The sequence below is a fragment of the Chamaea fasciata genome, unplaced genomic scaffold, assembly GCF_029207755.1.
Source record: "Chamaea fasciata isolate MVZ Bird 193981 ecotype frontalis unplaced genomic scaffold, bChaFas1.0.hap1 SCAF_27, whole genome shotgun sequence".
Classification (NCBI taxonomy): domain Eukaryota; kingdom Metazoa; phylum Chordata; class Aves; order Passeriformes; family Sylviidae; genus Chamaea; species Chamaea fasciata.
This window is the reverse complement of record NW_027094112.1, coordinates 113,366-139,728: the sequence shown is the minus strand read 5'-3', so window position 1 is coordinate 139,728 and position 26,363 is coordinate 113,366. Positions and strand designations below refer to the sequence as shown.

The following is a 26,363-nucleotide window of genomic DNA, read 5'->3' as shown; positions in this document are numbered from 1 at the left end:
GATGGCAGCCGGGGATCACCCCATGCTCCCTGCCCTCTCAATCTGCCCCCGAAAGTGAGAAGCAGTGCTGCCGGATCCAGGGGTTTCTCCTGCGGGAGGGAGAGCTGGCGTCTGCCGGCTGGGAGCTCCACAAATGCAAGTTACAAGCTAAAAGTCTTCACCGTGCTCAAAGGAAAAACAGCAACTCCACCCCCTTCCAGCCTCCCCCCAGGCCCGCCTTCCTCCCCCTCCACATTCACCCTGCTGCCCACCCCTTCCCCATACTGCACACCCCATCTCTGCCCAGCCACGTGTGCCCACACCCACCCCTGTGCTACCCCCAGGTGGGAGCTGACCCCTAAGGCCCTGCAGAGTGGTACCTAACTCATCCCTCCCTCCAGCCCTCCCACCTGTTCTCAAAAGTATCCTGCATGGTGAGTGTTCATCCCAGACTGCTGGCAGGTCCCTGTTCCCCCGAAGGCTCCTGTAAGCCTCAGGTCAGCACTGCTGTCACTGATCTCCCCTTGCTGCTCTGTGCCACCCACTCCTTCTCCAAGCAGCATGGCCCAATCCAGCCAGTGCACCCCCAGCTCTGTTTCGTGATGCCTGTCTTATGTCTCCAGAGAAGGGCTGGATCCAGCCCCTCTCTGCATCCTGCTCCTCTGGCAGGGGGGTTCTTCCTCAGGGCACATGGTCTCCCTCTCCTCACCTTCCTACTTTTGCTCCTCCGAAGGGGAGCTCTGCAGTGCTGCACCCTGATTTCGGCCCGGTCACCAGCTCTGCGTCCCACGGCAGCGTCACCGCAGCATCCAGCACCAGAGCATCACAGGCCCTTCAGCCTCACCAAGGCAATCCCAGGGGAAGTTTCACCATCGCTCCCCTCTCTCTGTCTGCATAAGCTCCCGACGTGACACCACGAGTCGGGGTGTCCAGCTCATCAGGCTTACTCCTGCTGCTGCTCACCCCAGGCCTGTGCCCACAGGACTGCTATGTCCCAGCTTCCTGGATCTGCCCATTGGCATTTGCCTGGAAATGTGTCTGGATGGCCCAGAGCAGCAGATCTACCCCAAAGCACAGTGTGAGGACCTTGCCCTGATTTATCTGTGTACATATTGGCTTGTTTCCTTTGCCCAGCCCTCAAGGGATTTTAATAAAACAAAAATGAGGATTGATGAGTTGTAGCCAAAGTCAGGAGCATGTGGCTGGCTGAGAGTAGCAGGCAGCTTGGTAGGGACAGTGTCAAGTGATCTTCTTTTTGGGCAGCTGGGAACCCCTGCTCTGCTGCTGTGACTTTAGGAGCTCAGAACTGTCCAGTTAAGGGTTTACTTGTTGCATTTTCTTCCTTTTCTGCATATGGCATTTCTCTCCAGGTTGCTGCCCACTCTGCTAGGGCAGTTGCAGTAGAAGTTATGCAGGAAGTAGGGGAAAACCCTGATCCAACGAGCATCTGCTTGTGTTTAAAGTGAGGACTAGGAAAAATCCCATGGGAAATCAGGGTATTCCCAGTGCCCCAGCCTGGGTGGGAGATTCTCCCCCTGCAGGCTCCCAGACTGAAGGAGTTTCTGCTCCCTCTGGTGGCTCCAGCTCCAGCATCTCATCTCCCAGCACACCCCAGCATGGATTTGGGCTGCACCCGTTGCTCCTGGGTCACGGCCTGTGGTGATGGGTCAGCCAGGGCTCCCAAACATTCCCCTGCTGGCTCCTGCCTTTATCCCACCAGCAACCCCAAAATCCGGAGCATCACACTGCCTATTATGCAGTGCCTGGAGGTAACATTGTGGAATCTTGGAATGGTTTCAGTTGGAAGGGACCTCAAGTCATCCTAACCCCCTGTCACAGGCAAGCACATCTTCTGCTAGACCTGTCCAAACCGGCCTTGAACACTTCCAGGGATGGGACATTCACATCCCAGCGATGTTTTCAGGACAAGAAGCACCTTCTTGCAGTTTGCAGAGAAATTCCACCCAAACATGATGGATTGAGTTCATTCCATCCTTGTCGTCAGGCAGGACCAGCCCAGGAAGGTGAAGGCAGGTAAAATACTTCATTTTGTGACTTTTTCCTTTTTATTTAGTGTTTTTGCACCATGCTGAGAGTATCACAGCCCACACTGAGCAAGGGATTCCAGGACACACAGAGCTGCATGTCCTTTTGGAGCAGAAGCATTTGCTAGTTTGGGCAACCAGGAGCTGGATGGGATGAGTCCCTGGTGAAGAGGGCCTGGGAGATGGATGGCAGGTTGGGTCTGGGGGTGTGCAGAGCCAAACAGGATGTCAGAGTCCTCTCTAGACAATTAAGATTAATCTTCCTTTCCATGAAACACTCAGACACAGTCACAGGATGACACAGCACAGCCTTGTGGGCAGAAAGCTCCACATGATGGGAAAGGCCGTATAGGCAGTGTGTCCAGGCAGGAAAATAAGGAGTTTGGATGCCCTAAAACTGGCAAATGGGATCTGCAGTAAGACATGTCTCCAGGATGTGAAGCAGGGCGAGACTGGAGCTGCCCAAAAATAGGTTTGGGGTTCATATTGATGTCTCAGCCAAGGTACAGCCTTTTTTGAAACTGCATGATGGTTGATGGGCTTCTCCTTGTCCCCTTTGCCAAATCCTCATTAAAAAGCCCTGGGGAGGGAATTGGATCCCAGGTAGAGAATGATCCCCATGGAGGAGGACAGCAGCATCCTTGAGGTTGGTGGGGCTGTGTGGAGAAGCAAAGAGGCACCAAAACTTCTTTTAAAGCCAAGGAAAGCTCCTAGGTTCTGAGGCAGAATCTGTGTCTCTACCTCATCCTCACAAGAACCATCACCTCTTGCAGACAGCTAGCAGCTCTGGGACAAGTGCTGTTGTCCCCATCTCCCAGCATGGGGCTGTGGTTCTTGTACAGCTCCATGCACATTGTCTGTAGCCTCCAGCACCTCCAGGATGCGCCTGCAGCTCTTGGCACCCACAAAAACCTGTATTCCACAGCTTGGTATTTCTGTGTGCTGGGTTGTCTGGGCCCAGGGTTATGTTATTACTGTCCCCAACCTCTGTCCTCCAGTGGGAGAGAGCATCCCAGGGAAATAACTCCAGCCCTTCTCTCCCTTTTGCTCCTAAGGTGTATGCCAAGTGCCTCAGTTTCCCCAGTATTGCAGGAGAACAAGAGGTTTATAAAACCCCTTTGAGAGGTGCCCACAGGCAATTGTGATGTTTCAGTGGGCACAGTGCCTATGCAGATCCTAATCCCTGGATTTGCTCAACATAGGATCAATTCCTGAGGACACAGAGGGGAAAAAAACAATATAAGTGAGAAGGAAATCAGGTCCCAATTACATGACTCCAAGCTGAACTTCCCTTACTTTGAGATGTCCAGGTTTATATCCTAACTGCTGGTTCCACCAGGTCTGGTTCCTGGCTGGGTCTCCCTCAGCTCCCAGCTCTGCTTTAGAAGGGGTTTAAAACAAGATACCTTTCAAGAGTTAATAAAAGGAAGGAGTGAGCAAGATTTTGTAAGGAATTAAAGCCATGTGAAAGAGCCTATGCGAAAGAGCCTGTACCGAGCCCCGGGGCTGCAGGTCACCAGCGCCGAGGGAGGACTCCCTGCCACGGTTCATTGTTTAAGCCGAGAGTGAAAGCCTCGTAAGGAGCTGGCGGCAGAGCGGGCGGGGACACTCCGGACTCCGAAGTGACGCGGCAGCAGCTTCCTCCGGCCACTCCACTCGCCGTGTGTCATTCACCCAGCCCTGTGATTCATCTCCTCGACCGCTAAAAACCTCCAGCTATTCCAGAGCCGCTGCCCGTCACTCGTGGTGGGGTTGGTCCAAGCAGTCTCCCCAGCCCAGGGCTCAGAGAAGATGGGACAACTCTCCGTGACACTTGGGATCCTCCTGCTCTGCACTACGGGCAGCTGGGGTAGGTTTACTCTGTCGATTCTGTCACTGCTTAAAGCCATCTAGTTAAGAGGTTGCTTGTTACTTCTACAAGTCCCAGGACTTTCTGTATTCCCAAGGTCTGTGATTTCATGGGAAAATCACTCGGAGGGGGAGCTGGCAGCCTGAGCTGCAGCGCGTTCCTACATACGAAGCGCAGCTCAGGATGGTTGGGCTTCGGCTGGGTCGGGGCCAGGAAGTTCTCAAGATGTTAAGGGGGCAAGACAAACTTTGGTGGGTCATTCTTACTGGATGTGATGAGTTTATAACCCCCACCTACTCTGTGTTTGGCTCTGGTTACTGGTTTGTAATGGAAGGACTGGGGTGTGACTTGGGCTTCATCCTTTATAAGCAGAAAATTCACTGGGAGAATTCACATGTCAGGTAATCCCTCCCTGTATCTGTACATTTTAAGGGCGGGGGGGGGGGGGGTGTGTGCATTTATGTCAGCATTGCTGTCCTGTATAATTTTTTCTCATATTATTTTGATGCTTTTCTTTATGAAATCTGATTTCTGGCATCAGATGATCTTGGGATAAATGTAGTTTGCATTTTTAAAATGTTTTCCAATGTCAGAAGTAGAGAAAAGCCTCGAAAAGCATTATCTCCTCCCCAGGTGTGTTCCTAGGGCTCAAAGGAAATCTTGAAACCACAATATGGTGATTTATAAATAAACATTTTTTCAAGGCCAGACTTGGGGTTTGGGGCAACATTGTTCTGTCTAAAGAATTCCAGACTTTGGTGAATTCCCAGGAACAACCTGAGGCTCTGATTTGCTGCCGGATGGAGCTGTCATCAGTACAGGACATGGGATAATCCCTGCAAGAGTTTGAGTTCATAGAGCTGCAATTTGGGGCTGTGCATATGATATCTCTGGTGCGTGTGCTCAGTTTGGGGCATCCCATTCCCGGGAAGATGCTGTCAGGAAGGGAGGTGCTCAAGAGAAGAAACACCCCCAGAATGGTAGGGTGGGGATCAGCCAAGAAAGCCTAGATCCTTATCACTTAGTCAAACAGAAAGGCTGGAGAGGATGTGGTTTGTACCTTAATCAAGATTTGTAGTTTGTACCTTCATCAAACGTCTTTATCAGGTTTTCTCTGTGCTCATTCTTGCTCAAATTGGCACAGTGGGAAAACAAAGTGTGTGGCTGCTCCTGCACCACACAGAGGTTACTTCAAGTGCAGACTGGGACTGAGTAATTTTCTCCAGTCAGGACAGGGTGACGCTAAGCCACAGATGTCTGGAGTGTTTCAAGTACATCACTTCCCTAAATTCAGTCCCAGACTGGATGGAGCTTGGAGCCACCTGGTCTAGTAGAAGGTGTTCCTGCCCATAGCAGGGGGTGGAACTGGATGGGCTTTAAGGTCACTTTCAACCCAAACCAGTCTGGGTTTGGGTTGAAACCCTGCTTTCACCTCTCTCAGGGCCACAGTTCTGCCCAGCCCCAGGGGGGTGGTTCTCATCATTCTGCACAGTTTATCTCCCATTTCCCTGTATTTCAGGTTTGACTTTTTCCCAAAAGCTGGACTCTTTAGGATCAGCTCATTGTGTGAGAGCAGCTGCTATCATAGTTTAAAAATGCAGGTTTTGTACTTTGGTTTATTAGTTTTTATGACTAGGGAAAAAAGCTCCAAAGATGGAAAGAAAAAGTCACTAAAAATATAGAATTTGTTAGTATGGGCTGTACTGAGATGATGTTGACCTGCTCACAGCCAGGCAGTGTCCAAGTCTGGGAAGGACTGCCAGGCACTCACAGGGCCAAAACCTGAGGGGACTCCAGCTGCTGCATCCTCTCCATCTTTCACATCCTCCACTTCCGCCCATCTGTGCTTTTGTTCCGACATCCTCACAAGGTCCCTCCTCCCACAAAACCCTCCCAACACTGACTGCATCCCTGCATCCAGCCATGCAACCAGTGCTGGGAATGCCAAAAATGGAACATTTCCCCATGGTGGGGGTGTGCAGTTGCCTGCTCACAGCAGGACCAGCCTCATGTTTGGATGGTCATAACTGCCCAGGCCCTGCTCCATCCAGCCTGGTGGAACTGCAGCCAAGACTGGCGCTGTACAGTGCAGGAGACTGATTCCAGGGAAAGGAAGGGTCCTCCACCCCCAGGAAAGTGTCTTGGTCATGGAGTGATGGACACCACAGGGACCACAGGGCTGTGTGAGTCTGGGGGCAGATACAGACCTCCAGGGACTCCTGAGGCAAAGCAATCAGCAATGGTACGGTGGCACGATGTGACATCAGACCCCAGGGCAGCCTTGGGAATGGCAGCATCCCTCCCACAAGGACTTCCCAAGCTGTAGCCCCACCTGAGCTGTGCAGCTCCCCAGCCGTGACACGGCTGTGCCTGGGTCTGTGGCCTTCATTCCAAAATCCACCAGAAGACTGGATTTACATCCCCAGCAAAGAAAGGGGACACCAGATAAAGGACCCCTGGGCTTAGGGGTGGCAGCAGAAGGAGAGGGAAGGAAATCACCAGGGTACAGGGGCTGCACACAGACAGGAGGTAATTTGTACCAAGTGGTGAGGAGCAGATGAGCTCAGAGGGTCCTCGGGTTCCTTAGCCCCAAGATCAGATTTCATGGCATGAGGAGGCACCCTGGGGCTCTACCAGCAGACATGACCCTGGAATCTTCCACATGGAGTTTCAGTGGAACCTGGTCTCATTGAGAGACTCACTGCACATGGGAAACTGAGGCAGGAAGTGGCTAAGGGACTGGGTCAAGTCACAGAGAAAACCTGTTTGAGGCAGGATTTGGACTGGTGAGTCTCATGTCCCAGAGCCCTCATGGAGCCCTTGTCAGCTCTGCCTTTCCCGAGCAGGGTGGGTGCTGGGGCAGAGCCAGGTGAAAAAAACAGGTAAAACCCAGCATGAGGCGACAAACCCCACACTGGGATTAAACAGGAGCCTGGACCAGGAGTGTTGCTGGTGGCACTCAATGCTGCAATTCTGCCTGAGCAGAGCTGAGCAACCACAGTCATGAGCCAGGAGTTGGACACAGCCACTACATGAGGGATGTGAGAGTGGAAAACAGGGATACTCCTGGCATGTGGCAGATGGGTACTTGGCACCTCTCCCCATCCCTGAGCAAAGGGCGTCATCCTGGTCCAGGTAGCAAAGCACCAGGGTTCCCTATGGACCTGCAGATTTGGAAGCTGTTTCCATATTCAGGCAAGTGACCCTGGGGTTGGCAGCTCTGAGCATTTAATCCAGAGAACCTGGAGCTGCCAGGGCTGTCCCTGTCCCTGAGGACTGTCTGGGCAGTGCCTCCCTGCTTCCCAGAGGACTGAGCTGGCTCCCAGCTGCACAGCACAGCACAAATCCATGGCATGTGCTCTGGCTGCAGCCACCGGCACTTGGCAGGCCAGGAGGGATTTCACATGAATGCAGCAGGAGCTGGCAAGAGATGTAGGACATGGTGTTGTCATTGGTGTTTCCAGAGAGCCCTTTGCCTTCTCTCTTCCTAGCCCTGTCTAACCCAAGGATCAGTATTGCTGCTGGCACACTGGGTGCAGGAAGCACTGGAGACCAAGTTGTCACTCTTCTGGGCAACATTACCTTTAAAATCTGCCCCATCTTCACATGGAGCCAGGTGTTTCAGGGTACAATGAGAGCTCTGGGCATCAGTGCCACCCCAAAACTGGTGCTAAGGAAGGCACTTGGGCTCAGCCTTTAGTTTAGTCTGGGACAAGTGGGAACTGCAGGTGTCAAAGGTGTGATTGGAACACCCTGGGGCACATCACCAAGCAGCTGCTGGCCCCTGGGACAGCCACAGCCTGTGACACCACCCTCGAATAGACATACTCACAAACACACACACACACACACACACACACACACACAGGTGTGAACATGTGAACTCCCTGGCTACATGCCCGCAGGCAGGAGTGCACGGTGCTGTGGTTCTGGTTCTGCTCAAAGATCTGAGGATGTTTCACCATTTCCTCTTTCTGCTTTGTGTTGCATTTCCTGTGGTTGTGGGACACTGCTGGGACAGCTCTGGGTGACCATGGGGGTACACAGGGCAAAGGGGAGGCCCTAGTGCCCACTGCTCCCTGCCAGCATCCCCCAGGCTCCCCAGGCTGTGGTATGTCCCAGACAAGTGGGTACTTGTCTGCAATTTCTCTGCCTGGGGAATCCTAAAACTTCTGAGATGCTTGTGCCCAGGAGGGAAGAAGAGCCAAGAGTGACACCATGACAACAGTGTCCCAGCCACTTGTCACATTGGCTCTTGACAGCAGGAAACGCAGGGCCACCCACTCTGGTCTGTGTTAGAGGAGCTCCTCCTGCCTCTGGGCTCCACAGGCATTTTGTGGCCCTTTAATTCCCCCACACAGGCTTATTGGCTTCTGATCTTCAAGACTGGTAGCAGCACGTGTCTCCCAGAGTCCCCACGGGCACCGACAGAGTCCAACCCTTTGCCTGGGACACAGCACCACCAGCACATTTCTGGACTAGTGCCCTTTCACTCCCCTCCTTCGCTGGGATTTGAAGCCAAGCCAAGACCAGCCACCGAGCTTAGTGTCTTCTCAAGGTGGCACCAACCACCCCTGGTTGAGGTGGTGGGAAGAGGCAGCCAATCCCTGGCAGAGCTGTGGGTACCACCCCTGCACCCCTGGGAATTCATCCTTTTCATCCTGCTGCCCCAAAGTGTCTGCAGGGAGGCACAAGGATAGATGAACCCCCTGCCAGGGGGCTTCACTCCAACACCCATGTGATGCTGCAGGAGTGAGAGGACCCTTTGAGGAGCTGGCAGGCAGGGAATGATGATCAGCCTTGGGCAAGATGAAGACCAGCTCATACCAGGATGGGGAGATCAAAGAGGAAACATCCAGGGTCTGTGGGTGGGAAAAGGGATAGAGAAGGGCCCTGGTGGGGCTCTGGCTGCTCAGAACATGGTGGCTGAACACACACGTGAGTTTGGGTTCTGTGGGCTGTAATTGCTCTGTTTTGCTGTTTCAGGGGGCAACATCTGCACCACCCGTGGGGTGAACTCCTGCAAGCAGTGCCTGGCTGTCAGTCCCCTATGTGCCTGGTGCTCTGCTGAGGTAAGAGCTGGGGACTGGGCAGGGCTGAAGTACATCCCCGAGAAGGGCAGGGGATGCAAAGGAAGGGAAGACTCTTTGGGATGAGTCTAGGTTACAGCCACAAGCTCAGTCTCCATCTGTTCCCACTGTATCTAAACAGATTCCTTGGTGGTACCTGGCTCAGACCTCGGCTCAAGGCACTTGGGTCAGTGGGCACTGCTTCTGCCCTGCTCCCAAAACATGCCCCTTATCTGGGTGTGTTGGTGGGAGCTACATTGAGCTGGCTGGGAAATCGTGGTGTTTCCACTAGGAATTCACTTTATCTTTCAAATAATGTACATTTAAAAACATAGTTTACTTTTGGTTTGCTTCTTGGAAACCTCTTGTAAAGCTCTGGCTGAAGAAGCCTAATTCCTGGAAGGGCTGAAGAGAAAAGGGGGCCTGAAAGGCCTGAAAGGAGGAATTGAAAATACTCATTACAAGTTAAGGGCTGGGTTTTAAAGCCTTTTTTCATTAGAAATAAGGGGAGAAGAAGACGAGGTGCCTGGTTTTGGTTACTGAGCTAAAGTAGATGTGAGTGCTGAGCTGTGGCTTTCAAATCATCCTGTTTGGGTAGGTGAGAGCCAAGAAGATCTGCCACGTTCCCCTCAAAAAAATGCTGCCCTGGAGGTTAATCCATTGGGTAAGAGGAGGGAGTTTCCCAAGGGGATGGGAGAGAAGCCCCAAGGCAGAGCCAAGGGAGGTGATAGGGATTGGGAGAGGTGATTAAATCTTCTTTAGGCTTTCCTTGCTTTCTTCCTCCCTATCCTTGAAGACCCACAGTTCTATCAGCTGCAACTGTGCCCATAGTGCCCACTGGGACTTGGAAAACACCTGGGAAAAGTGATCCAAGCCGGAAAAGGCTGCTGGATCATGCCAGCAATGATCTAATGCTTTGGGATCAATGCATACCTGGAGGGGAGGCGTCTGGCTTGCTGTGCCTGTCAGATACGACTCTTGGCATGTGGTGTGAACAAAGATGTTTGTGCCCACCTTATCTCCCGCAAGGAGTGGCTGAAACATGCAGCTTGATAAGGGGCCTGGTTTCCCTCTCCATCCCCCCTCTGAGGGGGAATGCTGGCTGGGCTAGGCTCCTCCTTCCCGGCTGCTGATCCTGGGCTGCACTGGCAGCTTGACGATGCAGTGGGAGCCGTGATAGGGTTTTTTTCCTTCAGATCAGCAAAGGTTTCCAAAAAAGGAAATATCTCCAGTGCTACTCAAGCTGTGCTCCTGGGCAGACACGACAAGAGTGAGGGAGCCATCCTGCTGCCAGACCCAGCCCCCGGCTGTGCACTCTGCTCAGCAACTCTGCCTCCAACATCTGGACTACACTGTCTTAATTTAGAAAATGAGGTTTTTTTCTGTGGGTTTGTTTAATTTCCCTGGGGTGTGGGAGGTCTCTGATACTGCATCCCTCCTGTTTTTAAAGGGACAGTGCCCATATTTGTGCTCCTGCTCCCACTACAGCCCTTTTCCACTCACACACTGCCTTCTCAAGGAGCCTGGGGTGATGAGTTATTCCTGTTCCATCCTGGTTTTGGAATGGAAAAAGATTTCACTGCAGTTTTTTGTGATCACTGACCGCCCCCTGGGCATTGATGCAGAGCAGAGTTGAGTTTTATTTATTTTTCAGAAACCTTGACCACTCTTACCAACAAATAGATGTACTCATCTGCTTTTTTGGAAAAGCCAGCCAAGCTGTAACACTGAGATGTATCTCTAAAATCCCCTTGGAGATTATTGTGACAGATCCTTCAGGGTCTCACCCACCCAAAATGTCACCTGCGCTGGGTTTCTTGGGGGCCAGACTGGACCAGATTTGGATTTTAGAGAAGCTGCTGGAAGGTTTTAGCTTCATTTGTGGAGGTATCTGTGCTCTGAGCCCTCCCAAGGGCTCTCCTGCAGAGAAACTGATGCTGCATGTGGTTGTGTCAAAGATGAAAACGGAAATGCGCTGGGGAATACGCAAGCTCCCACAGGCCCCTACCCTGGGAGCTCAGGGATGGAACTGGCTCTGCCAGAGCCCTGCCTGACCCTGCCCTCACTAATCAGCTCTAGAGGCAGTGATTGGGATAAAATAATCAGGTTTCCCATTCTGAAGGGAGCCTGAGCGGATGTCCACTCTGCAGTGGGACAGAGGGCAGGGAGAGCTGGTGAGCATCTCTGGGAAGGGCTGTGGATAGCTGGGCTGGAGAGGGGGCACACATCTCCATGTAGGGAGCTGATGCCGTCAGGGCTGTGCTGACAGGGAATGGGTTTCTCATGGATAGAATCCCTGTGCTGTGAGTTTCTCATCAGCAAGCTTGGGCTGTCTCCAGGTCACTCCTAACTAGGGCTGTGCCCCAGGTGTTGAGTCAGCAAAGTGGCAGAGCCTGGGGACAAAAACAGATTGGGGGCTGCCAGGGCCTTGTGGCCAAATGTCCAAACTACTTCTGAGGTAATTTTTGTTTTTAGGGAGGTTCCTGTAAGTCTTGATTCAGTCACTATATTTAGGGCTCCAAACAAAAGGGAAGGATCCAGCCCTGAGGTTAAACAGTTGTCCATCTCACAGCAGGAATTATGCTGCTAATCCCATAAGATGCCATGAGGTCTCTGGGGTCCTGGGAGCTCCCTAGGATGTCCAGGTATCACCAAGCACCACGGTTAAAACCCACCTGCCCAGCTTTTCACCCTCCTATTTTTCCAGTGATTTCTCTGACTGTGACAGTAATGTACATAATGATTGATGGGATCTGGAGTGAACCAGCCACCCCCTCCCACAGCAGGGAGCCCTGTGGAGTGAGCTTGTGGGTGGGTGGGTGTGAGGGAGCTAATTTGAAGGGATGACTTGTCTTCCTCTCTGTCAGCACACTGTCCAGGTAGGGGCTGGGTAGGAACACACTTGCTGATGTATTTTTTGGCTATCACTTGGCCACTGTTTCCAGAGGGCTGTGGGCCAGCCAGGGCCGCTTGACACCATTTGTGTTTTTCTACTCATTTGCATAAAACAAATTCATCCCTGGGTTCAACCAGCCTGAACCCAGGACAGTTGATATCCTGCATGGGAACCTCTCCAGAACTGGAAGGCTCAGCACTGAATTCCAGCATCCCAGGAGCAGGGAGGGCACTGAACCAGCACCACCAGGACTTGTACCACCTCCCTTTGCTGCAGGAAGAGGCTGTGGTGGTCGTCTGCTGGAGGACACCAATGTAGAAAGATGTGGGCTGAGGGAGGGAGATAAAGAATCCCTTTGGAGGGGAGGGTGGGTGCTCCTGAGCAGGAACATGAGGCAGCAGATCACAGCAGTGCTCGGCTGGGAGAGAAATTCTCGTCATATTTGTCTTCATAAGCAACCAACTATATAAGAACCCTCCTGAATGCTCTGTGATAAGGATGAGGAGCCAGGAGCTTTTTAAGAAAGGAGGGACAGGGCTGGAGCGGAGTCACCATGACTCCACACTTTGTGCTTCCTGCCCCTGACAGGCTCTTCAAGGCTTCTCCCGCAGCCCCAGTGCCTTTGCACTCTTTCACTCCTTTTTTGGCACTCCTTTCCCCAGTCGGCTGCATCCGTTAGGAAGCTGGAGAGATGGAGATAGGTCTGATCCACTTCCAGACAGGAACTGAGCACTGCTCTGTGATATGAGCTCACCCACAGTGGACATGCTCCTTGCTCATGGCAGGAATTCTGAGGGCCTATGTTGGAAAACTGGGGGAGGAAAGGTGATTTGTCTTTTGTCAAAGTAATAAGTAATTTTAAAAGTCCCACATGGCCCATACCCAGCTTGCCATGTTCACATCCTGCCACACCCTCCTCTAGCCATCCCAGAGAAACAGGATTTCCTTTTAGCTCTGCCAAAACCCAAACCTAAGTCTCCAGTTGCCAGGGGTCAGGAGGAGGTTGGCAGGGATGTGTTATCCATCATTCCTTGGCAGGGGCTGTTGGGCTCCTGGTCTGAACCCCAGCAGGACGTACTGATCCCAAATCCTCTTTATCTGCTGCCTTCCTCAGGCAGAGACCATGTGCCACAAGAAGTCTTTGATCCTGGTCTGGCATTAGGTGTGATAAAGCAGGGGCTCTCCAGAGAAAAGGTGGGGGCCTTCCTCCTTCTCCCAGCATAGTCCTGGGAGGCTCCTGACCATGTCCCTTCCCCGCAGGTCTGGGCGCAGTCGACCCCTCGCTGTGACCTACATGCCAACCTCCTGCACAACGGCTGCAGGCAGGACCACATCGAGTTCCCCAGCAGCAGCGTCACCATCCTGGAGGACCGGCCCCTCAGCAACAAGGGCTCGGGGGGGTCCACCACCACCCAGATGAGCCCTCAGAGAATACAGCTGAACCTGAGGCCAGGTAAGATCCCCCAGACTTCTGTAGGAATGGGGGATGCAGTAGGAATAACCCAAAGGGCTCAGGCACTGAGTGAGCCATCACTCTGGCCAAGGTGGTCTCAGGTCCTTCAGGGCCAAGGCCAGACTGGCAGCAGCACAGAATCCTCCAGGACATCTCTGGTGGGCAGCTGAGCTGTCTGATTGCTGTGTTTGTTCTCTTGCCTCAGTTCCTGAGGTATTTGAGGGACGGGATAGGATGCGACTTCAACAATGCATGGGGTATTTTATAAAGCCGTTCAGACCTGAGGCATTGCTGCTGTGCTTAGAATTCCCAGGTGGAAGTCAGCTCATATCTCACGAGCCGCAGAGCAGCTGGCAGGGTTGGGCCGGCACCAGATCCCTGTAATTTCCCAGGCTCTGCTCAGTCAGGCAGGCTGGAGCCAATTAACTGCTCTGGTCCTTTGCCAGCATCCAGGAGTTTCAAGAATGCCCGGCAGGAGGCAAAACTATTTGGCACGTGGCCTCTCTGCACATCCCTGGGCACAGCCAGGAGGAGCCCTGTCCCATTGGAAGGACAGCAGGCACAGGAATCCCCACACAGTGTGGACATGGAGCTACTAAGCAGCCTTTGTTCTCTTTAGGTCTAAAGGTAGTTGTCAGGAGGTAGGTGAGTGTGCTGCTGAGTGCTGTAATTCCCTGTTCCTTGGAATAAAGAGGAGAGACCCGCAGCTTGATACCATCTCTGCTGAACCAAGAAGGTTTGGCATAAGTCATCTGCCTTGACACATGAACCAAGACCAAATCATGAAGGACGAAAGCAGAACTGGTCACAGCTCACATCCCACAAGCTCAGAATCCTCATGGTTTCAGTTCAATGAGGACAAACAGCTGCTTTCTAAGCACAAAAATGGGACACCTGTCTCCATGGTGGGGTCTCAACACAGATGGAGAGGGGATGGAGCTTTTTGGGCTGTCAAAAATTTTGAATCTTTCTTCATCCTGAAAGAACGTGGTGTGCAGATTTAGATGGAAATGTGAAAACAATAAAAATTTAAGCTTAGTTAAGGCCTTTTTTTTTTTTTCTCAACGTTTGAAATGTTCCGACAAGGCTGCAGCTGTGCTCTAGCTTATGTTTCAAAGAAACCATTTCAAAGATCAGAAGAAAGGACCTGTGTCTCTTAAAAAGGCAGAAAGAAAAGGTCAACCCTAAGCATTTTCAGCTTTTTTTTTTTTTTTTTTTTTTTTTAAGTGCAAAAGTCACCAAAACTCGAATGTTTCCCAGAAGATTCTTTCTAAGGAGATTTTTGTTTCAATGGAAAATGTTAGGCAAAATTTTCTCAGAAGAAGCTGGGAGAGCCAAGAGGAGAGGAAAGGAATGGGAATCAGAGAGGGCACAGAAAATGGTCAGAGTCTTTGGAAGCTCAGAGAAGTATGAAGCAGCCTTGCCTGCCTTGTGGCCCCTTTAAGACCTGCTGCCCACACACTTGGGTTTCCCTCACTCCATCCAGGTGTTCCTGTAGGATATCTTGGGAGGTCAGCTCTGGACAGGAAGATGTGCTCACGTCCTGGCACTGAGAGGTTAGGAGAACAGGAGCCATAACCCCCATCTGCCATAGAATTCCAGAATGGTTTGCCGTAGAATTCCAGAATGGTTTTGGGCTTGGAAAGGACGTTGAAGATGATGCTGTTTCACTCCCTGACATGGGCAGGCACACTTTCCACTAGACCAGGTTGCTCCAAGTTCAATCCAACCTGCCCTTAGACACTTCAAAGGGGTGCACAGCACATCTCCTGTGCAAGCACCTGACTAAGGGCTTTGCCCTGCTGTCTAAGGGTGATGTTCTCCTCCTAAAAGCTTTGACCATCCCCTTGGGTTCCTGCTGACCCCCCTAATCCTGTGGTGAGCCTTCCTCCCCCTTCCAGGAGATGACCTCTCACTCTACTTACTGCCCTGTCACTTTGCAGATGACTCCCAGGTCTTTCATGTCCAAGTGCGTCAAGTGGAGGATTACCCCGTGGACATCTACTACCTGATGGACCTGTCCAACTCAATGAAGGATGATCTGAGGAACATCCAGAACCTGGGCACAAAACTGGCCAGTGAGATGCGCAAGCTCACCAGCAACCTACGCATCGGTTTCGGGGCCTTTGTGGACAAACCCATTTCCCCCTACATGTACATATCTCCTCCAGAAGCCATCAAGAACCCTTGCTATGAGTAAGTCCAGGTTGAGGGAGTCCTGTAAGGGCCGGAAGTTGTTGGGACACCACCACAACGTGGCTGGAAATCCACATCAGCTGGTGAAGAACTGCAGCCCACAGAAAGGACATGTGTTTGAGAGGTTCTTGAAAGGTTGTCTCCTGTGGGAAGGACAACAGGCTGGAGCAGAGAAAGTGTGAGGAGGAAGGAATGGCAGAGGTGTTAGGAACTGAATTCAGCCCCCATTCCCTGTTCCCCTGTGCTACTAGGTAGGCAGGAGTGAAGTTGAGCCTGGGAGGAAAGGAGGGGAGTGAAGAAACTGGGGGTTTAAACCTTTGTGTAATCTGTGTTCTGCTGGCACAGAAAAGAGGAGCAGGTCTAAACTAGAAATATCATTATCACTGGAGAACTCTCGAGGGAAAAATTTTGCATAATTTTTTCAAAAGAAATGTTGAGGCTGGAAGAAAATGACTCCTAAAAATCCCAGCAGGACTGAGGCTGGGAGCTGACCTGAGCTCAGCATCCCTAGAAATTAATGCTATTTAAAAGGCCCCTCACCAGCCTCAGGCTCTTGGGGGGGTTGGGTCCCTCCAGCACATCCTGGGCAGAACCATGGGATGTGGGATGGCTGTGGGGCAGGGATGGAGCTGGAATAGCCTGATGAGCCCTGTGCCCTGAGTGCTCTCCTCCCACAGAATCGGGGAAACCTGCCTGCCCATGTTCGGGTACAAACACGTCCTGTCGCTCACGGATGAGGTGACTCGCTTCAACGAGGAGGTGCGGAAGCAGAGCGTCTCCCGGAACCGCGACGCACCGGAGGGTGGCTTCGATGCCATCATCCAGGCCACTGTGTGCGATGTAAGGGGCAAGAAAGGCCTGGCTGGGGTCAGGACAGGGTCACCAGGCTGGGCCAGGTGGGTTAGCAGGGACCAACCAATCCCTCCGGGACAAGATCACAAGCCTTGTTGAGTTGCTGTGTGACTGATTTCTGGAGAGAGTGAACATTCAAGCGAGACATTTATAGCCCAATAGCCAAGGGAAGAGCAGGACTCCCACGGGTTCATGATAGGGGAGAGGAGCAGAGCAGGTGCTCAGGAACCATGTCAGCCCTGCAGTGACTAGTCCAGAAGTGACAACACTTCCTGTGCCTTCACCTTGCTTTTGCTGGAGTTGTTGCATCCCTGAGTCATTAGCCATCTTGATTAACACTCTAACCAATTAAAACTCATCTTTCACCTACAAGCAGCCCATGCCCACCTTCCAGACCCCACACTCCCACAGCACTTCTCTGGGAGAGCAATTGCCTTGGTTCCCCGTGCAGAGGTTGGTCTCTAAGGCCAAGCCATGAACCCCTGGCACAAAGGCAGCAGTGGGGTCCAGGCACATGGGATTACCCTCAGCATGTGCTGACACATGACTGGGAACTGCCTTTCACTGCAGGAAAAAATTGGCTGGAGGAATGATGCTTCCCACCTGCTTGTCTTCACCACGGATGCGAAGACCCACATTGCGCTGGACGGGCGGCTGGCTGGCATCGTGCAGCCCAATGATGCCCAGTGCCACATTGACAAGGAAAATTTCTACTCTGCCACCACGACACTGGTAAAGCCAGACCCAGGCATGGGGTTGTGGAGCCCAGCGCTCCTGTTGGGCCCCCGTGGGATGGGAAAGGTGTTTCAGCCGTGGTTGGAGAGTATGATGGGGACCAAGGGGGGGGGGGGGGAGGGGGGTGTACATGTTACTATACGCTATACCTCTCCTCCAGGACTATCCCTCTCTGGGCTTGATGACTGAGAAACTCTCACAGAAGAACATCAACTTGATCTTTGCTGTGACAGATACAGTTGTTGGCCTCTACCAGGTACCAACTTCTGTGCAAAGCCACCTTCCTGAGGGGCTGCTGGGCCATGGGTGGCTGGACATGGCTTGGTGGTCTCCTGTCCTATCAAAGCTCCCATGTGCCTGGACAGGGTTTGGCCCAGCCATGGCACATTTACCCATCACAAACAGACCCTGTTTATGATATTCCTCCAGAATTATAGTGAGCTGATCCCAGGCACAACTGTGGGCACCTTGTCCAGAGACTCCAGCAATGTTCTGCAGCTCATAGTGGACTCCTATGGGGTGAGTGTGCAGTGTGATGGCCCCACAACAACACTCTCCCTAACAAAACAGCAACTGCTTCCCACTGCCAACAACCCACACAGATTTTTCAGCTCCTCCAACCCCAAGCATCCTCCTTGGACCAGCTGTGAGAATCTGCCTCAACCCATGTGTGCAGGCACTCTGGGGTTGGGAGACCACTGTTCACCGCCTGTCCCTTCCTGTCTTGAAGACTTTTTCCTGTAGAGAATGACATAGCTGAATCTTGAGAAAGATGTGGGGCACCTGGCTCCTTTCCCATGTGTGAGGGAGCATCACTGTGGTGCTGGGGCAGGGGAGGACCCTCCCAGGGCTGAGCCCTGCCCAGCCTCTGCTGTGTCTTCATCAGTCCTCTCTCCTCCCCTAGAAAATCCGCTCCAAAGTAGAGTTGGAGGTGCGTGACCTCCCTGAAGAGCTGTCCCTGACCTTCAATGCAACCTGCCTTAACAATGAGATCATTCCTGGGCTCAAGTCTTGCATGGGGCTCAAGATCGGGGACACGGTGAGGATTCTGCTCATGGGCTTGGCTTTTCTCCCCTCTATGTAGCAGCACTGCCAGATCATCTGTTGCTCTGCACCAGCATCAGATGCTTGTCCCACAACCTCCCAGGTGACACGGACCCTGGAATCTCAGCACTAGAGAGAGAGGTCCAGCAGGGTGGGTGCAAGGAAGAAAATGGTTTTTTTGAATCTGCAGGATGCAAACTCTTGTGATCCCTCCAGCTCAGCCTGGGCTGCTGCCCACAGGGCATGGGAACCTGGAATCATTTGGGTTGGAAAAGCTCTCTAAGACCATCAAGTCCAACCACTAACTGATCTCTAAGTCCACCACTAAACCATGCCCCTAAGCACCGTATCTACAGGTTCTTTGAATTCTTCCAGGGTCAGTGATTCTACTTCTTCCCTGGGCAGCCTCTGCCAGTGCCTGGCAAACCTCTCAGTGAAGAAATTTTTCTTGATATTGAATCTAAAATTTGCCTGGTTACTGTGGCAGGCACATTCTCTGGCCTACACTGTGCTGGGACAGCTTTGATAAGCTTTGATGAGCCCAAAGAAGCCTGGTGGGTCCCATTTCTGAGCTCCTTTAAGCTGGGGCATGGACTGGAGCAGGTACTTACATCCAGACACACACCTTTGCCCTGCAGGTGAGCTTCAGCATCGAGGCCAAAGTGCGGGGCTGTCCCCAGGAGCAGCAGAAATCCTTCACCATAAAACCTGTGGGCTTCAAGGACAGCCTGACAGTGGTGGTGAACTTCGACTGTGAGTGCTCCTGTGAGAGCCACGCTGAGGCCAACAGCCCGTCCTGCAGCCACGGCAATGGCACGCTGGAGTGCGGCGTGTGCCGCTGCAACCCTGGGCGCCTGGGCTCACACTGCGAGTGCTCAGAGGAGGAGTACAACCCCTCACAGCAGGACAACTGTAGCCCCCGGCCGGGCCAGCCCCTGTGCAGCCAGCGTGGCGAGTGCATCTGCGGGCAGTGCGTGTGCCACAGCAGCGACTTTGGGAAGGTGACGGGCAAGTACTGTGAGTGTGACGACTTTTCCTGCGTTCGCTTCAGGGGCCAGATGTGCTCAGGTGAGTGCTGGGTTCGGCAGGGAGGCAGCTTGGGGCTGTTTAGGCTGCCTGAGATCATGGACAAGGGAGACATCAGTCATTTTGGTGCTTGTCCCGTGAGTTGTCCCCACCTCTGGCTTGTTCAGCTGTGGATCTCCCTGGATTAGCCATGGTCTGAAGTGATGCCAGGGGAATTACTCCCTTTTTGGCCACTGATACCACCTCCTGTGCCTGAGAGCTGGGAGCAGGGACGGGCTAGAAGATTAAAAAGGAGGCCTGGTGGGGCTGATGGGAACCAAGAGAAGCAGTTCTGGGGTGCACAGGGAAAGGACTTTGCTAGAACCACAGCTCAAAGACCTCAGAAGTACTGCTCTGCAGGAGGAAACCCCAGGGTGGAGGGGGAGGGTGCATTTTATCCTCCACCCAGTTCTGCAAGACTTCCTAGTGGCAAAAGTGTTGGGGAAGTAAATCCTCCCTCCTCCCTGGCCTTACAGCATCTCCCCTCCTGAATATTTGTCTCTTCCACATGCGACCAGACTCCCCCTCTCCAGTCCAGCTGCTCTCAGTAATGGGAAGAGAGGACCAGGTCCTTGGGTTCTCTGGTTATCCTCCGAGTGAAGAAGCCCTCCCTGCAGAACACCCACACCAACAGCAATTCCAAATGTCCTGATATGCCAGGGCCTCTTACCCACCCTTCATTTAAGGTTCCTTCCACTCACACCTCCAATAAACACTGAAGGTCTGAGTGAATTGCAGTGCTCGGCCCATCTCCTGTATTTAAGGGATGTGAGAGAGGTGACAGTGCCTAGGAATGAGGCATGAAACTGTGGTCCATCCTCTCCAGGAGCAGAGCACCCCAAAACTGATTCAAGGGGGTAATGATAGAGGGGTAGCCACCCCTGTTCCTAACCCCAGCCCCCCTCTATAAACCCAGGATAGGTAGCTGCTAACAGAGTGCCAAAATAAAGCCATCACTTTCCTGATGAAATCCCCAAAATCCCCAGGAAAACATTAGTGGCCAAAGCTGATTCCACTCCACTAGGGCCCAGCCTGGGTGAGGCAAAACCTGGGGTCAGAAGACACTCCATTCTTGCTTCCTGATGTCTCCAAATTGAATTTTTGGGACCTCACCTGCCCCCCAGGCCAACTTTATGGCTGAACTACCTCTCCGCTGCTCAGATTGATCCTTTATCTTAACAGCCTGCTGATAATGGAGGTGGAAATGCAGGTTTATCCCACCTTGAGTAGTCAGTGTTCTCTAGGAGCCTGTTCCTGTTTGAACAAGGGCTGCAGGTCCCCAGGATGAGTACAGGGCAATGATGAAGAGCTGCCCCTGGGCAGGGTGGGCTGTTAATTAACCTGAACTCTCTGACCCTGTTGAGACACTTCTCCCCAGCCTACCCATCTGTTTCCATGCCTTGTCACCCAGCATGGCATTATTTTCCTGTGACTCAGACCTAGTTCCTCATTAATGGGGTTACACATTTATCTCACATGCTGGTGTCTCCAAGGGCATGGCCAGGACAGTGCACAGCCGACCCCCCACAGGGAGCAGCATTCCCAATGTGTCCCACTGTGCTCAGGGCTTAGAACAGATCAGCACATGCACCTCCACAGTGTTTCCACCACTTATTGTGTCTCGTCTTTGAGCTGGAATCAAACCACAATCCAAATAGCTCCAGGGTTTGGCAGGATTTGAGCACGCCTGTCTGTCTGTCTGATTAAACCAGTCTCAGTGAGTGCATGTTGGGCTTTTCCCAGCAGTCAGCTTTTCCCTTCTGGTCAAAGCCTCCCAAGCAGTAAGAGCTGGGGGCTCTGACCAGATGTCCTGACTCAATCCAAAATTCAAAGTCACAGCCAGAACCTGACTTGCTCAGAGACAGGTCTGATGGAGCATCTCCAGTTGCTGCTGCTGGAGCTGTGGCAGCTCAGCCTGAAATGTGGGAGTTTGTCCTTGCTTGGGTGGGATAGGAGGAGTGTTGGGACCTGGTGAAGGTCTGGGTTTGGTGTGAGCTGCTCTGTGTCCCACCCCAAGGACAATGCAGTTGTTCTAGGAGTTGTTCTAGGTGACTGGTCTGCCCTGCTGTGCTCACAGAGGGTGAGCTGTCACTCCTGGTCGTAGGCATCCATATGGGGAACTGCTAACAGGCTCTGTGGAGACACTTAGAGTTCTGGTGCTTTTTGGTTGTCCCCAGGCCACGGGCAGTGCAGCTGTGGGGACTGTCTGTGCAACTCAGACTGGACAGGCGACTACTGCAACTGCACCACACGCACTGACACCTGCATGTCCAACAATGGGCTGGTGTGCAGTGGCCACGGCTCCTGCGTGTGCGGCCGCTGCGAGTGCACCCAGCCTGGCTCCTACGGAGACACCTGCGAGAAGTGCCCCACCTGCCCAGACGCCTGCACCATCAAAAAGTGAGAGAGCAGAGGGCTGGGACAGGTCATACCACATTGTGGGCTGGCAGAGAGCTGGGATAGGTCATACTCCACTGGGGAGCTGGCAGAGAGCTGGGAAGGGTCATATCCCATCATGGAGCTGACAGCACTGGTGGCAGGAGCACTTCACTATCTGCAGCCTGGTAGGGTTGGGACTGCTGTGATTTCCACAGCCTGAGACTGAAAGGTGTGCCAGTTCCTTGAGGAGAGCATGGAGAAGCTCATGGTACCTCCCTCCCCTTCCACAGGGATTGCGTGGAATGCAAGAAGTTTGGGCGGGGGAAGCTAGAGGAGCAGCAGTCCTGCAGCCGTATGTGCCGTGACGAGATCGAGACGGTGCAGGAACTGAGTAAGAGGAGATCCAACCCCTGCCCTAATACGTGGAAATCCAGCGGGCTGTGCATGCCACACGCTTTCCCTCTGTCTGTGTACCCCTCAGCATGGGGGCTCTGAGCCTCTCCCTCTGGCAGGTGACAGGGGCAAGGATGCCGTGAACTGCACGTACAAGGACGAGAATGACTGTGTGATGAGGTTTCAGTACTACGAGGACTCCAGTGGCAAGTCCATCCTCTACGTCATTGAGGAGCCTGGTAAGACCCGGCTGCCACCCTTAGGCTGGGGGCTGCAGAATGTGCTGTGCTGGGTCTCTGTGCGGGGGAGGGGTTTCTGAGGGGTGGGGCAGGAATGCTGTGTGCCCTTTGTACCTCCCACTCCAGCCAGGCATACGGAGGGGTGGGGGGGGGTCTGAGAGGGATTAAAGAACTTCTTTGTTCCCTGCTCAGTGCCACCGGGGCCGTGAATTCCTGCCTCTCGGGCATCCCATTTCCTAAGTTATTTCATCTCTTCTTTGAGGCCAAGGATGGGTGTTCAACCTTCCCACCGCCCTAATCCTGTGTGTGACTTTGTGGGGGTGATTTTTCTTGGGAAGCAGATAAGAGGAGGCTCCCATCAGCAGCCCTGGGGTCTCCACTGACCTCAGCTGAGCCTGCGGCTGTGTGGCTGCAGATCTTTCAGAAGCAGGGCCGTGAGGGCAGCCACCAGCTCCCACTGCAGCTGTCTGCCATGGGCAGGGTCCAGCCCACACTCCCCAACCTCACAGCCAGACGGGAGAGGAAAGGCAGGCAAAGGCTGGGGTGCCCGCACGGCCCTGGGCGGTGTGCAGGGGGAGCACGAGCTGCGGAGGCTCACAATGGATCTCACTGCCTCCATTTGCCAATTCAGTGTTGACACACGGCCACAGGCCGGGGTGGGGTGTCAGTGGGCTGGTGGTTTGGGGCAAACTTCCACAGGCACAAGGATCTGGTCTCCAGTGTCATCTCCCACTGTGGGTGGGACCTGTGATGCCCCTGATCTGGCTTCAGGCTTGGGTGCAGACGCCCACCCTACAGACAGGTGCTCTAGTATTTTGGCACAGGTGCCCCACGGATGGGATCCTCCTTCACAGAGCCTGCTGTGCTCAGGGTGGAGGCGCCTGCTTACTGGCAGAGGAGGATGATGCCCTCCTGAGACCAAAGGAGCTCTGTATGCCCGTGGCCAGGTAGCCCCAGAGCTGCTTTAAGTTGCCCTGGGGGTGCTGAATCCCCCTCAACCCTGCCCTCCTATCTGCTCCAGACTGTCCAAAGGGGCCAGACGTCCTGGTGGTCCTGCTCTCAGTGACAGGTGCCATCCTGCTCATCGGCCTTGCTGCCCTGCTCATCTGGAAGCTCCTCATCACCATCCACGATCGACGCGAGTTCGCCCGTTTTGAGGAGGAGAAGGCCAGGGCCAAGTGGGACACGGTGAGAGGCAGTGGATTGGGTGTGTCTGGCAGGAGCCCCAAAACCCCACGGCTCCTGGTTTGAGGGATCCAGATCCCTGTGCTCCTGGCATGAGAGCCCAGCTGCTGTCTGTGGTCCCATGATGTGGCCCTTAAGGACCAGCTTGTCCCATTCCTCTCTAAAGCCTGGGACAGTGTCCCAGGCAGGACTGAAGGTGACGCTGCCAGTTGAGACCCCACCTCCCTGAGCCTGCTGTGGTCCCAGGGGCTGTGCACAGGCGACAGAAGATGTCCTAGATGATTTTCCCACCTCCAGAATATCTGAAGCACTTGTCAGCAGCATGACCCCCTTACTCACCGCTCACATCAGTGTTTCCACCCCGTGAGTGAGGCAGAAGGTCGCTCCTGCCACAGGATGCTGGAAAGCACTGAGGAACCCAGAGCAAAAGGGAGGGGACTGGGACAGCACTGGTACCTCTCCCCCACCTCTCCTCCATCTCCTAACCCCCCCACAAAGTGAAGGGATGGTGTGGGATGGGATGGGATGGGATGGGATGGGATGGGATGGGATGGGATGGGATGGGATGGGATGGGATGGGATGGGATGGGATGCTCTTTCAAGAGGTCTCTCTCCTCCTGAGCTGCTGCTTTTCCTTTCCTCCACAGAAGCTTTTCGCTATTCTCCCCCATGAAACCTTAGGGGGAGCCATTAAATTGCTCATCCAAAGCCTTGGGTGGAGACAAGGATCCACCACTCCATGCTGAGACAGTGCCTCAGTTACTCCAGATGTTAAGTAGAACAAATGCTGATGCCAAGCACAAAGTGATGATGCTCTTTTTCATCCTCCTTCTTCCTCCAGACCCATAACCCTTTATATAAAGAGGCCACGTCTACTTTCACCAACATCACATACCGCGGGAACATGTAAAGATGCCACATCCAGCACTGGCCATGGGATCAGCTGAGGATCTGTGAGATCTCCTGGAACCCAGTTTACAGAAGAGCTTGTTTGTGTCCGCCTGTGTGAATGACTGCATGTAATTTAACAAGTCCCTGACTGCCTCCAACCCCTGTTGCCTGTCACCCCACTGTAACTGCAGGGATGTGCTTTCCTTGGCAAACCTTAGTCCTTACCTCAGTGGGTCGCTCGCAGAGCCAGCAGCCCCTCCATACACTGAACACAGAGAAATGGGATGATCTCTGTCAGTCTGTGAACTCTTCGGTGCTCATCAGGCCAAGGGCATTTCAGGAGCAGCTGCTTGAACCACATGCTGAGTCGTGCTCTCCTCCACAGCCTGTGCTGGCGAAGCTTTCCCCGCTTGGAGTCCCCTTCTGCACTGGCCTCAGTCCCTCTGGGCACAGGGACCTTCTCCTTCAGGACAGGGCAGCTGCCAGCAGGCAGGAGTCATCACTGCTTTTAGGGGTTCAGGACACTCCTTGAACAACCCAGCAGCTCCTTTCTTCTTTCAGTCATATGACACTGGTGCTGCTGTGACCCAGGGTGGTAAAAAGCTGTGCCCCACATAACAGTGCCCTCCCTCACTCCCTCCAGTGCATTCAGTCTATACCACCTGCCAACTCTGTAATATCAGCTGTGCTGGTACCAGCTGCAGCCTGGCTCAGCCCCTGGGATGGTGCTGAGCTCCCTCTGTCCACCTCCACTGTCCCCAAGCCACCGTGCACATGGATGTGCAAGCACCTGCTTCAGGAGGGTCATGACACCTGATATCCTTTGAGCCTGGCCACCTCGTTGCCCTTTCTGTGTTTTTTTGGACTGTCTAACTGCACCACCCCTGGACTTCTGTGTGGCTCAGGGCTCCGGAAGAGCAGGCTGCTGCCTGAAGCTGTCTGTCACCCATGGAGGAAAACACAGACCTGTCTCAGGGGCAGTGCTGGGCTGTGACAATACTATTGCCTGGTCCCTGCCTTGCGAGGGCACAATGTCTCAATTCCCCTCAATTGCCCCAAAAAGCAACAGTGACCTTGTTCCTGGTGTAGGGTTGGCCCCAATGACCCCAGCAGCGTGTTGACTTAGCTGGCAGTGGCCCTGTGTCACTGTTCCCTGGCTGGCCTGTCCCAGCAGTGTGGGAGCAGGGGCAGGGGTTGGTGCTGGGTGGGGCTGAGCCCTGGAGGGGGGCCAGGGAAGGGCAGCACCAGAGTGTCAGTGATTCACATCACAAAAATAAAAATAATAATAATATTTTTAAAAACCAAAACCAAAAAACACTCCGACTACTATCAGTGTCGTCCCCAGCCTGTGCCCAGGTTTCTGCCCTGAGGGCAGCCCCTGACACGCCAGCACAGCTAGGGGAGCTGGTTTGAGATGAGATGGGTTGAGGGATGGCAGAACCAGGGCAAGCAGGGCTGTGGGCCACCAACAGGGGTCTCTGCTCTGTTACTGGTTCCCTCCTCAGGGTCAATAATAAGTTGGGGGGCACAGGGTGGGCCAAAGCCCACTGCAGACTATGGTACTGGTAGCACCTCACTCCCTTTCAGGTGGAGTGAACCCCAGCACACCACATCCTGTTTGCTTGGGTCTCTGTGACACCCCAAACACATTCCGGGGTACTGGGTGCTCCCAACCCACACTGAATGCACCTACACAAGATGCATTCAGGCACCTTGGGCCATGTTCAGTGTCCCCAGCTGTGCCAGGCAGGGGCTCAGTGGGTGATTCCAGCACCCAGGTAGGATCTGGGCTTGGGTCGAGGTGGGCCAGCTGGGTTTGGCCACAGAGGAGCATTTTGTCTGCCAGTGGGCTGAGGGAAAGGCAGAGGCAAAGGCAGAGCCTGGCTGCAACATGGAGAAGCAGGATGAGCCCCCCCAGGCTACCTGGGGCTGCTTCAACTGGAGAAACCCCAACAATTCCACATATGCCATTCAGGCAAGAGACTTCCATTTCCCATGGAGTTGTGGGAGGAGGCAAGACCCCAGTTTATACCAGTTCACTGCCCCTTGGTGCCAGGGGCATGGGTATTTGCAGGATCAAGCCCATTACCACA

At 53.4% G+C, this 26,363-nt stretch overlaps 1 protein-coding gene across 4 annotated transcripts; it reads left to right on the top strand.

The window, feature by feature from the left end:
• Positions 1-3,589: 3,589 nt before the first annotated feature.
• On the top strand, positions 3,590-25,569 carry ITGB3 (integrin subunit beta 3). 4 transcript variants are annotated; one of them, XM_066205027.1, is made up of 16 exons: positions 3,590-3,873; positions 8,860-8,945; positions 13,099-13,291; positions 15,235-15,487; positions 16,165-16,327; positions 16,910-17,071; positions 17,235-17,330; positions 17,504-17,593; positions 17,979-18,113; positions 18,757-19,186; positions 21,361-21,583; positions 21,853-21,953; positions 22,075-22,194; positions 23,006-23,141; positions 23,258-23,382; positions 24,027-24,110. In XM_066205027.1, exons 1-15 carry the CDS (start codon positions 3,816-3,818, stop codon positions 23,349-23,351), a joined length of 2,340 nt encoding a protein of 779 aa, XP_066061124.1. In that variant the 5' UTR covers positions 3,590-3,815; the 3' UTR covers positions 23,352-23,382; positions 24,027-24,110. The 4 variants fall into 4 exon arrangements, with proteins under 4 accessions (XP_066061124.1, XP_066061123.1, XP_066061121.1 ...); XM_066205026.1 differs by lacking the exon at positions 24,027-24,110 and adding an exon at positions 24,221-25,569 and having other exon boundaries at positions 3,592-3,873; XM_066205024.1 differs by lacking the exon at positions 23,006-23,141 and having other exon boundaries at positions 3,595-3,873; positions 23,216-23,382; positions 24,027-25,569.
• Positions 25,570-26,363: the final 794 nt, after the last annotated feature.

What these genes read in the sequence shown, in the direction of transcription:
- ITGB3 (XM_066205024.1), top strand. Translation starts at nt 3,816, where the DNA reads ATGGGACAACTCTCCGTGACACTTGGGATCCTCCTGCTCTGCACTACG. An exon ending in CAGGGGCCAGATGTGCTCAG is followed by an intron (nt 19,187 to 21,360) that starts GTGAGTGCTGGG and finishes GGTTGTCCCCAG; the next exon opens with GCCACGGGCAGTGCAGCTGT. An exon ending in GACGCCTGCACCATCAAAAA is followed by an intron (nt 21,584 to 21,852) that starts GTGAGAGAGCAG and finishes CCCCTTCCACAG; the next exon opens with GGATTGCGTGGAATGCAAGA.